The sequence below is a fragment of the Zophobas morio genome, unplaced genomic scaffold (genome assembly GCF_036711695.1).
Source record: "Zophobas morio isolate AGI-343-1 ecotype UQ-CSIRO unplaced genomic scaffold, CSIRO_AGI_Zmor_V1 ptg000031l, whole genome shotgun sequence".
Classification (NCBI taxonomy): Eukaryota; Metazoa; Arthropoda; class Insecta; order Coleoptera; family Tenebrionidae; genus Zophobas; species Zophobas morio.
In genome coordinates, this window is record NW_026972136.1 from 5,754,014 (window position 1) to 5,765,966 (window position 11,953).

General features: G+C 34.3%; 2 protein-coding genes across 2 annotated transcripts; one reads left to right on the plus strand and one right to left on the minus strand.

The window, feature by feature from the left end:
- The first annotated feature begins 780 nt into the window (after nt 1-780).
- On the plus strand, nt 781-2,881 carry LOC135139538 (mucolipin-3-like). Its single transcript, XM_064069811.1, has one exon. It carries the CDS (start codon nt 909-911, stop codon nt 2,718-2,720), a length of 1,812 nt encoding a protein of 603 aa, XP_063925881.1. The 5' UTR covers nt 781-908; the 3' UTR covers nt 2,721-2,881.
- A 5,990-nt stretch (nt 2,882-8,871) lies between these two features.
- LOC135139539 (facilitated trehalose transporter Tret1-like) lies at nt 8,872-11,242 on the minus strand. The gene is made up of 3 exons (XM_064069812.1): nt 10,994-11,242; nt 10,856-10,937; nt 8,872-10,798 (listed from the first exon to the last, which is right to left on the minus strand). Exons 1-3 carry the CDS (start codon nt 11,078-11,080, stop codon nt 9,477-9,479), a joined length of 1,491 nt encoding a protein of 496 aa, XP_063925882.1. The 5' UTR covers nt 11,081-11,242; the 3' UTR covers nt 8,872-9,476.
- Between the last annotated feature and the right edge of the window lie 711 nt (nt 11,243-11,953).

Genomic DNA, 11,953 nt, shown 5'->3' on the forward strand with positions numbered 1-11,953 from the left:
CCAAGTGTCTTTTTTCTAAGAATATTACAGCTTCTCGGAGCTCCCATAGAGGTTATCATGAAAAAGTAAAAGTCCGCAAAACCAAATTTTATAATTTTTCAGAAAAGCGGTATTTGTTGGGCTTCAGGAGCGAGGGAAGTTCTGTCGAAATAACTTTCGACTAATTTTTTTTCTGTGACAATAAATGCACATGGATGGATATCAAATTATATCATAATTAAAATTCTGTATGGAGAAATATGTAACATAAAATTTACATTGTGTGTTAAGTGGTGTATAACTCTATAACTGTTTCTAGTTCCAATTCTACAATTTTTACAAATTAATTTTTTAGCAAATTGTTTTTGGTGTTTTTTGTTGTTATAAACATTTAACAGTTTTAATTAATCAAGCATTTAAAAGTCTTTTTTATTTCAATACATCTGAACAGTTATTTACTTTTTTTATTGGGCCTAAAACAGTTTTCACCTTTATGTTCTTCTTGTTAAGAACTGTAATCGCCCACATTGTTCTCGGTAACGTCAAAATTATCAACACTCTGAGAGTCGTCAACGTTGTCATTTTTGTCGAATCATTGGCACCCACGATTAAATCCTTGCGTACGTCACTGCTTGACATTTGCCGCAGCAATTTCTCTAATCAATGATTTAATTATTCCAGACGATATGTCAGTCGCAGAGTTTTTTGCCCCCGATAAATCCCCTTATCTCCCGATTGCTCCAATTTTTTCCGTAACATAATCGGAAACATAAAAGAATGATAACGATAAAAGAAAGTCCACGACCCCAGCGCGCATGCGTACGTCGCAGACAAAAGGCTTTTCAAATGTCAATGTCAAGTGTTAACAATTAGGTTAAATCTCAGTCCACTTTCGTTTTATCAGTCGCATGCCGCGAAAATAATCAAAAATGGAGAACATGGAGGGCCATTCCCCAGAATGCCACATCTCCGTGTGTGCCAGCGACGACGAGCGCTGCGCCATCGCCCACCAGCCCTCCTGTCAAGGCTCCAGAGGCCTCCTCACCGAGGAGAAAATGCGCCGCAAACTACAATTCTTCTTCATGAACCCCATCGAGAAGTGGCAAGCCAAGAAACGCTTCCCGTACAAGTTCACAGTGCAGTTGATCAAGATCATACTAGTGACAATCCAGCTTTGTTTGTTTGCCTACAACCGATACAACCACGTGAACTACACCTGGGACAACCGGATCTCGTTCTCGCATTTGTTTCTCCGAGGATGGGACGCCAGCAGGGAGGTGAGCGCGTATCCTCCCGGAGTGGGGCCTCTGGCCGTCTACAAAGTGGAAGAATTCTACGAGACCATCAACTACGCATATAACAATTACGCCAATTTAAGCCAAGCTGTGGGTTCGTATTCATACGCAAATGAAGACAATACGATGACTGACATGGTGATGTGTTTGTCCCAGTACAAAAAGGGGATCATTTTCGGCTTTAACGAGTCGTACGTGTTCGATTCCGAAATCGTGGAAACGTGTTTGAACATCTCGCGCAACGCCACGAAATCCCCAGAGCATTTACTCAATTCCAGACAGTATTTGGAAAATCTAGAAATCAACTTCTCCGCTTTAGTCCAAGCTAGTCTTAAGTTTTCCCTTAAAACTGTTAATTTTAAAACCGCAGGTCGAATCTCGCCCCCGAATTGTTACCGCTTTGACATTAGTATTAATTTTGATAACGAAGACCACGACGGGCAGATGTTGTTATGGTTGGATGCTCAACCAGTGCGATTGATGTGTAAAGGGGACGTCAAGTACGTCACCGATGACGAAATCGATTCACTCTTACAAAGCGTTCTCAACTATTTCGTTATAATCATCTGCATAATGTCGTTCGTTTTGTGTAGTAGGGCTGTCTGGCGGGCCCAGCAGCTCAAAAACGTCACCAACACGTTCTTCATCGCGAATTTCGGCCGGCCTTTGAGTCAACACGACAGGAACAAATTTTTAAATTTGTGGTACATAATGATTATAATTAACGACGTTTTGATCATGATTGGGTCATCGATCAAAGAACAAATCGAACGTGAGGAATTCACAAGCGACCAATGGAATGTCTGTAGTCTGTTTTTGGGTTTAGGTAATATGTTGGTGTGGTTTGGGGTTCTTAGATACCTAACTTTTTTCAAAAACTACAACGTTGTGATATTAACTCTAGAAAAGGCGGCTCCACAAGTAGCGAGGTTTCTACTTTGTGCTCTACTTATTTATGCAGGTTTTACTTTCTCTGGTTGGCTGATTTTGGGGCCTTACCACTTGAAGTTCCGCTCTCTGTCGACTACTTCAGAGTGTCTGTTTTCGTTAATCAACGGTGACGACATGTTTGCCACTTTCTCGATAATGTCCAGTAAATCGACCATGTTGTGGTGGTTCAGTAAAATCTACCTGTATACCTTCATCAGTTTGTACATTTACATAATTCTAAGTTTATTTATTTCTGTGATAATGGACGCCTATGATACCATTAAGGTGTACTACACTGAGGGTTTCCCTCGTAGCGATTTGCAGATTTTTATCGGTGATACCAACTTCGAGGATGTTTCTAGTGGGATTTTTCGGACTGCCTCTAACGACAGTCTAGGGGGGATAATGAAGGATTTATGTTGTTGCACCTGTAGTAAATTGCACAAGTCGTATTCAACGTTGTCCCATGGCAGTTTGGCCGCTGAATGTTCCAGGAGGGGGTCCATTCCGGTTTAAGAGTCGGTAATAATTAACGTTTTATATATATTTTATTTGTATAGAGACCAAACTTTTGTACAGGAAACATACATAAATATACATATGACTAGATATAAAATGTTCACATGTTGTTAAGCTTTAAATGTACCTAAGTGTCTCAATAAATCTTTTATGTTAAACTGGTTTTTGGATGAAATGAACACGTTTTATTACGTAAAGGAACTGATGAGTTTGTACGTGAGGTATTAAGTTGATTAATAAAACAAAAAACATGTTACAACGATTTGTTTTGTAATAAAAAAAACTAACTTAATTACGATCTCGTATTTTGACTGCTGCTATCAAAAAAACTATCACTTTCAAATTAATAATACAAATGTTACAAGTCTGGATAAATAGTGAGGGATCATTAAATGTTTGTGATTTTTTTTATCAGGTTGGGAACATATTTAAAATTTTAAGTTGGCATACCTGCGTGTCGAATTGACAACTGTACTGACATACTAGCACTCCTGCCAATAATCCAGAATTGCCAACACAAAAATTTGCTTCAAAACAATCACCCAGAATTTGAAGTGGACTCTGGCCTACACTTGATTTGTCAAAATGATTGAAAATTCACGAAGATTTTGACCATGATTCCAATGGATCCATATAGGAACCGCCGACTTCGAGATGTTTACGAAAAAAAAGAAAAACTCTTCAACGTCAAAATTGGCCTGGTATAAAAAAATGTATTTTACAATGTAACTTTAAAATTGCAAAAGCGAGGATACAAAATCAATGAAATTTCATTTTCTTTTAACCGCTGATCTTGTAATCTGAACGTGCTAACCTCGAATTCGGTCGAAGTATAAACATAAACAGTCGAAGTTAAGCATATACTGAGAAACTGAGAATGTCTATATTTTTTCCCGTTAGTTATCTGCTTTAAGTATATTTCATATTTAAAGACGCAGAAGTTACGGAGATGTTAATTATGCAATTTAATGGAGGTTAACAGTTATCACAAAACGAAAATCGCAAAATCTAAATTTATAATTTTTTGTTTCTGTCAAAATAACCTTCCCTTCCACAGTTTTTTACTAGCTTTGTTTTTATGGTAGCGTCACCAAAATTCCAAAAACAAGATAATTTTTTCAAAATGCCAATGTTACCGTCAAAACTGAAAATAATAATAGTAATACTACCCAAAAAACATCTGTATACAATACCACAAAAACTGAAAAAGTGAAAAATTAAAAATGTTAAAGTTGAAAAATCATGTACGAAAAATGGAAAATAGACAAATTGAGAAACAACACAATCGAAGTATTAAAAAAATTCAAAGTAAGTATCTGAAAGATCCAAAAATTATAAAATCGAAAACTATAAAAACTGTAAGAACTAAAAGTTGTAAATCAAAAAATGGAAGAAACGAAAAAATTATAAATCAAAAAATAAGAAACTTAAAATCGAAAAATTAAAACTCGAGAACCAGATGTTGTAATTTGAAAAACTGAAAGGTGAAATATCGAAAAATTGAAAAATCAAGAAACTGAAAATTGGAAATATTGATAAAACGAAAAATTGAAAAACTGTAAGATCTAAAAATTACAAATCAAAAAATTCCATTAACAAAAAGAGGAAAAAAATTGAAAAACTGAAAAATCGAAAAAGTGAAAACAAAATAAAAGTATCCAAAAATTGAGAAATCCAGAAATCAAAAGTTGAGAAGCTGAAAACCAAAAGTTGTTAATCGTGAACTTGAAAGTTGAAATATTCAAAAATTGAAAAAACCAACAATTAAAATACTGAGCGAAAAATAAAAAACTGGTCGAATGAAAATTATAATTTTTTTGGCGATTTTTGTTTTCTGATAACCTCTATAAAGTAAAAACCAATGGCGTAGATAACATTCCCGCAGCTTAGTTGACTTTGAATTTTTTCTTCATTTTTTCGATTTGCATTTTTTCTAGTTTCTAAGTTTAAATGTTTCAATATTTCAAGTTTTCTTTTTTCTTTCTTCAATTTTATACATATGTAACTCGTAAAATGTTTAGACTTTGCAATTTTTAATTTTGAATTTTTCGATTTTTCAGTTTTTCGAAAAAAAAGTTATTCTACGTGACTTACATTAGGAGTACAGCCCAAAATTATTGAATAATAGATTGACTTTATGTTTTTTATTATAATATCTCTTGTTCTTGGCGCCAAAAAATTGTTGAAAGAAAACTACGTATATAAAGAAAAGAAAAAAAAAGATTAAGCCCCACCCACCCGTCCCGATCTCAATTGTAGTGAATTTTTCATTCGTTGTTAGACTGAAGGGCGGAGTTTAATTGTAACATCAATACTTATTTCTCTAAAAAATTCTACCCTTTCAAAAACATATTTCCTATGATAATTTCTTGTAGAGAAATGAGAATTTTGCAACAAAACTCCGCCCTCCAGCTTACGATGAATAAAGCATTCATCACAATTGAGAAAGGGTGGGTGGGCGGGGCTCACATTTTGTCCATTTTATCTTAATATACGAAATCTTTTCCCAACAAGAAACGGACAACATGTTTAACTATCCTATTGTTGAAAGAAAACTCTATATATTAAAAAAAAAAAAAACAAAAAAACAAAAATTAATGAAAAAACATTCATCACAATTGAAAAGGGGTGGGTGGGTGGGGCTTATATTTTGTCCATTTTTTCTTAATATACGAAATCTTTTTTTCCCAACAAGAACTGAAAACATGTTTAACTTTCCTGTTGTTGAAAGAAATCTATAGGTATATTAAAAAAAACAAAGATAACCATAGCATGATATTTCTAACATACATACAAAATTTGACAACAATCGGTCCAGCAGTTTCCGAGATTACGTGTCTAATAAAAATGGATACAGACAGACAGACGGAAACGGGAGACTATTTTTTTCGTACTTAGGCCAAGTAAAAAAAATCAATACATGAAAAATTGAAATATTATTCAAAATGAAAAACTTTAGTACCTAAAAATTGAAGCAGGGAAAAATTAAAAATTGAAAAATTGAAAGTGGATATGATATGTGAGGTTATAACGGAGGTTGAGATTCGGTTAAGTTTTTAATCATGGTTAACTTATCTTCGAAGGTGCTAAGTTCAAATCAGATCCTAATAACATATAGATACAAATATAAAATGCGCAATATCATACCATGCCCTCTTGTACCATGAGAAAGATCTGAAATTTTTTAATTTTAGAAAAAATATTTTTTATAAATTTCTTATATTATAAAATATATAAAACCGTGCCATAAAACAACAAAATTATTTCTCCTATTAATCTGTATTTAAAATTTTGAGGTTATGATAGCATGGTGTTGAACAAGCATATTTTCGAAGTATTTGTTGTCATCCAAGTAGGTCAAATTTAATTTTTTTGAGACCATTAGATAACAAATATTTGCTAGTTTACGTTAAAAAGTACTCCTATATTTTAACTGCTTATTTAATTCTAACTGATAAATGTTTTTAACAAAAACACAGGTTTTAAAACAAAAAACGAACCCATTTAATAAACACCAGCTTTTCAACGTCTCTATACACACTTGTTTTTGACAAGATAATTGAAATGTCAACAAAGAATTTCATAATTTCAAAGTTACTATACTTGACGTAGGGTTAACTGTATTTCGAATTTTCACAGCCATCTGCATCCACAATAAATAAACAATAAATCTGCATCAAACTGGCTTTAAACTGTGACCGCACTTTAATATAGTTCCAAATAAATCACGATTTTGACAGTTGCTGTAATACCAATAGGGATTTTGAGATGTTAAAACTCTTTCTAAATGACAGCAAGGTGCAGCAATCCTAAATCTGACAGACGAGAAGGGACATTTCGTTCATACCAACGTAAACTCCAATTTGACAAGGCCACCCGCGATGCATATTCATCTGAAGTCTACTATAATTTACGCAGTAAAAATGTTACGAAGAAGTCAAAAATATGCCAAAATGGATTATTTAAAGTCTCTTCAACTTATGTGGAATACGTTTCAGAATTTTTGACATCTCGGTTGGTCACAGAGATGTAAAAAAATGGTTTTAAAAAAAATCTGTTTTTATGTTTTAAAACACGTTTTTTGTTTTTATAAGTCTACAAAGTTTTAATTGACTCATCCATAAAGACGAACCCTTTTTTGAAAGTTATACCAATTTTAATAAAAATAGTTAAAACTCGTAATTTGATTGAAGAAACAAAAATAGTTTAATTCTATCATAGGTAAATCATATCAAAATTCATAAAAACTTACGGAAATAAAAGAGAGAAAATTTAAAGTTGTTTAAAAAAAAACTATCCTATGTTTTGGTTATCAAACTGTCAATGCCCATTTTGAGGTTATGAATGAATTGAAATTTGAGAAAGTTTGAATATCTGACAAGTTGACGGTTATGGTCGTCATTTTATGTTTTTATATACTGAACCACTGTAAATTTTAAAACACTAGACTCGTTTTTTGACGATTTTGCAAACATAAATTTGAACTTCCAACGTAGACTGAAATGTTAATTATTATGAAATATACTCCACAAATTTGTTTTTATGTTACAGCGCAAAAAAAAATCTGAAAAACAAGAGATTTTAGATAAACGTCTGTCAACCAAATTAGCAGTCAATAATGATTGTACCGGATTTTTAGGATCAGAAGATCCATACAATATCAGTTATATTTATCGTATTATTACTATTACACTTGGATTAACACTACTAAAAAAATTAATAAATAACAACCCAGTTTTTTTACTTTTTTGTCAACATTAATATGAACATCAGTACTTGCTAAGATAAAACTGATTTTGGCAAATTACATACCCTCTAAGAAAAAAAAAGAGTTAGTGGGCGGGGCTAGAAGCTGCTTAGATAAAACTGATTTTGGCAAATAACACATTCTGTAAGAAAAGAGAGGGTGGGTGGGTGGGGCTAGAACCTGCTAAGATAAAACTGATTTTGGCAAATCACATACCCTCTAAAAAAAGAGCGGGCGAGTGAGCGGGGCTAGTACCTGCTAAGATAAGAGTGACTGATGATGAACTTTACTTCGAATTTTCACAGCCATCTGCATTGATCACGATTTTGAAATATACAATGAATCTGCATCAAGTTGGCTTTAAACGTGTGAACGCACTTTAATTTAGTTCCTAAATAAATCTCAACCCTAAAGATAACAATGCGATTTTGACAGTTGGTGTGGTACTAATATTTCAAAATGACAGCAAACTGTAGCAACCCTAAATCTGACAGACGAAGAGGGATACCAACGTAAACTCCAACTTGTCAAGGCCACCCGCGATGCAGATTCATCTGAAATCTACTATAATTTAAACAGTAAAATGTTACGAAGAAGTCGAAAATATGCCAAAATTATTTAAAATCTCTGCAACTCATCTGCAGTACATTTCAGAGTTTTTGACATTTCTGGTGGCCATGCTTATATAAACTACCCCTAACATTTTGAGGTTATGAATGAATTCAAATTTGAGAAAGTCTGTATATTTGACTCGTTTTTTGACGATTTTGCCAACATAAATTTGAATTTCCAACACACACTGAGATGTTAATTATTATGACATATACTCAACAAACTTGTTTTTATGTTGTAGAGCAAAAAAAAAAAATTGAAGATAAACTCCTGTCAATCAAATTAACAGTCAATGATTGTGTCGGATTTTCAGGATTAGAACATCCGTACAATATCAGTTATATTTATCGTATTATTCGTATTACACTGGGTTTAATGCTACTAAAAAAATATATAAATAATAACTCAAAAAAGTCCAACGTAATTTTGCATTTGATTATATCTTAGTTACTCGTTGTTTGAATTTTTTGTCAACAGTAATATGAAATCGAACCACTTTTTTTTAAATACACAAAATTGTGACTAAAAATTATAAATAAGTCATGGGTATTTAGTGCCAAGTTTGATCTCCAGCCACTTCATTTTAAATACTTCATTACTTTATGATATTATTTTGTTACACGTTCTTATCGCTTTGTAGCAAACATCTGTTCAATCATTTAATCCATTTAATCTCACGTAAAATTCCAGTTATAGATAGTGCTAAAGTTCTATAAACAATACCCCTCTCGGTATTTTACGCAATATCTACAACTTTAAAAACGGCATAACTTTGATTAAAACTCGAGATTTATTTCCCTAGATTTTATTTTTTTCTCTATTGTCAAACCATTCCACCATTGTTGGCAGTTCTACGTAATATTTTATTAATTAAAAAAAAAAAAAAGTATTTTTTATTTTGACAGCAGCAGTCAAGCGGACTTAATAAAAATACGTCAACAAAAACAAACTGTCTTAAATGCATATTAATAACATATTTAAGGTACTTCGATCCCGGCTTCAAAACACTTCAACTCGACTTAATAAAATTATTTAACGACGGTCCAAAAATACTTTGATTTCCTTAACACATACAAATCACAAAAATGCTAACGATACCCTGGCTTAGAGTAATTTAGTCAGACTTTCATTGTTGGAAAGCTCGGTTCGGACGTCAGCAAAACTCCGTTCCGTTTTTCATACAATCAATAGAATTTTTTTAAAGACTTTATTACGAGTTGCGCAGTGCACAAAAACGCGAGTTTCGCGCACATCCGACCCAGCTTCATTGCACTTCTCGTATACAAAAAAAGTTTTTAGGGCCACTTAAGTACTAAATACGTCTGTATTACTAATCTAAACACTGACAAACGTGGGTATATTGTGAAACAACATACAGATCAGTGAATAAGATCCTAACGCTCGAGTTCCTCCTGGACTTGTTCGACAGTTTTCCCCTTCGTTTCAGGGACCACCCAATAAACGAACAACCCGCTGAACAACGACATCACCGAAAACGCGTAAAACGTAGAATCCTCCCCTACGGCTTCGTTCACCTGGAGGTAGAACTTCGTGACCAGAAACGCCAAAAACCAGTTAAAAGTTCCCGCAGCTGAGCTCGCTACGCTCTTAATCTCCGGCGTGAAAATTTCTGAAGAGATCATCCAGGGAATCGGACCCAAACCGATCGAAAACACCACAACGAAAACACACAAAGACACGATAGGAATGAAACCGATTTCGTTTAAAACATCGTCATCTATCGACGAGCGACTTTTCAAAGTGAAAAAAATAGCTAAAATGAAACTCGACAGTGCCATGACTAGAGATGACACGAAAAGTAGGATTTTTCGGCCGAGTTTATCAATAACTAAAGACGATACAAAAGTGGCTACAGCTTGGAATGCTCCGACTATAATTGCCGCTGTTTTGGCATCCAGGTTGGCACCAGCCGACGTGAAGATGTCGCTCGTGTACAAAATAACGGCGTTAATTCCGCTAAACTGTTGGAAAAACATTAACGCGAAAGCGATGAGAAAAGCCATCAAGTTTGCCTTTTTTCGCAGAGTTTGTGACATCGAAATTGTGTTTTCAAGGCTTTCTTTTAGCGCGCCTTCGATTTCCGCTAGTTCGGCTTCGTTGTTATGACTGGTCCCTCTTAACCTTACTAAAGATTTCAAAGCGTCGTCGTACAGGCCTTTACTTAAACAATAAGCGGGGGTTTCTGGTTGAAAAGCAAAAGTAACTAAAAATACTAGGGGAAGACAGGCGCAAAAAATCGTGTAGTTCATAGGTGTTAAAAACTTCCCAAAGAAATAAGCCAGGAAAATTCCTATTGTTACCATTAATTGAAAGTAGCTGCCTACAGTACCCCGGATTTCTTTTTGGGAGATTTCACTGGTGTATAAAGGGGCGGCAACGCATGACGCTCCCGCCGCCATTCCAGTGAAAAAACGCCCCAAATACAACATTACAATAGTCTTGGCAAATAAAATTAAGGACCAACCTATTGCAAAAGGAACTATGAGGAGGAGGAGTGTTTTTTTGCGGCCTATTAAATCACAGAGAAAACCCGTGGGGACGCACATGATCATGCCCCCCAGCGTTACGAAGGATCCAATCCAGCCCATCTGGTCGCTATTTACCGTAATATTGTGGAATTGGCCATGCTCGATGTCGCTTTGGATGGGTGAAGTCCAGCCAAGAACAGCTCCAGCTGACAGTGCTGACAGAGTTGCTACAAAAAACAAAACCTTTATTTTACGTACATACGTTACTTAAAAAACTCCGTTACCTGTTACAGTTGCCACATATTGAGGAAGCCTTCGAGGGCCAGAGTTAATCTGACTGTTGTGCTCTTGCGCTGGCTGAGGTTCCTATAACAATATTGTTACTGTTATCAAACAACTACGTATGTTATTTTACGGTTTACCACTGAATCGTATGTTCTAGCACCCTCCAAAGACGTGGAAACCCCAACGGCTGGATCCCGTAACAAAGACACCTTATCTTGGCTCATATTTCTGACTATATTTAACTACGCAATAAATAATTCGAGTCAACGCAGGTTGCGAAATCTTCTAATAAATCAATAACAATAACGTATAAAGCAGAAATAACAATCAAAACATAACCATCGCAAAACAACACACCACCACCACCACCCAGTAACGTGCTGTCAAATGACGTCAATCGTTACGTTGGTGTCACTGATTACACCAAATAAGTTGCCGATTTCTAAAAATAAAAATTCAATTTTTCTTAAATAAATGGAAAAATGTGTTTTAATTGAAGAATCGTATTATTTAAACAAATACAGCGTGATTAACAAGACTGTTTCAGTTGGTATCAATGAATTTTGATTTTGGTAAACCTGTTGCTCCACCTACTTGTTAAACCTGACGTGCCAGTGACGTCACAGAACAAGTGACATTTAATTTACCTAAAATTTGTCATTGATAATAATTATTAAAATGTGATAACATGGTCATAACCGAACTTCCTTGAGCGCTTAAAATCACTATCGTGCTGAGCATTTGAAACTTGAAAATTTCTTTACTTTGCATATTATGTTTGCGTCATCGAAAAATCCAAAATTTTAAAAATTGAAAAACTGAAAAATCGAAATCCGAATACTCAAAAAATCGAAGAATCTACCGCGTGATTAGACATGACTGAGTTTGTTGGCAAACTTGGATTTTTAGTTAAAATTGGTATGAGGAGCGCAATTTAAAAAATCAAAAAATTGAAAAAACCAGAAATTCAAAAATTCCCACAATTGCAAAAAAAATGAAAAGTCGAAAAATTTTAAAAATCGAAAAACCGAAATGTTGGGAAATTGAAAATTCGAAGAAGCGCATTAAAAAATTTCAAATCGGGAAATCGAAAAACG

Bases quoted from the DNA above. Each gene is read 5' to 3' on its own strand.
- LOC135139539 (XM_064069812.1), bottom strand. From the start codon at position 11,080: ATGAGCCAAGATAAGGTGTCTTTGTTACGGGATCCAGCCGTTGGGGTT. The intron at 10,938-10,993 runs GTAAACCGTAAA...ATATTGTTATAG, and splicing joins CTAGAACATACGATTCAGTG to GAACCTCAGCCAGCGCAAGA. The intron at 10,799-10,855 runs GTAACGGAGTTT...TGTTTTTTGTAG, and splicing joins ATATGTGGCAACTGTAACAG to CAACTCTGTCAGCACTGTCA.
- LOC135139538 (XM_064069811.1), top strand. From the start codon at position 909: ATGGAGAACATGGAGGGCCATTCCCCAGAATGCCACATCTCCGTGTGT.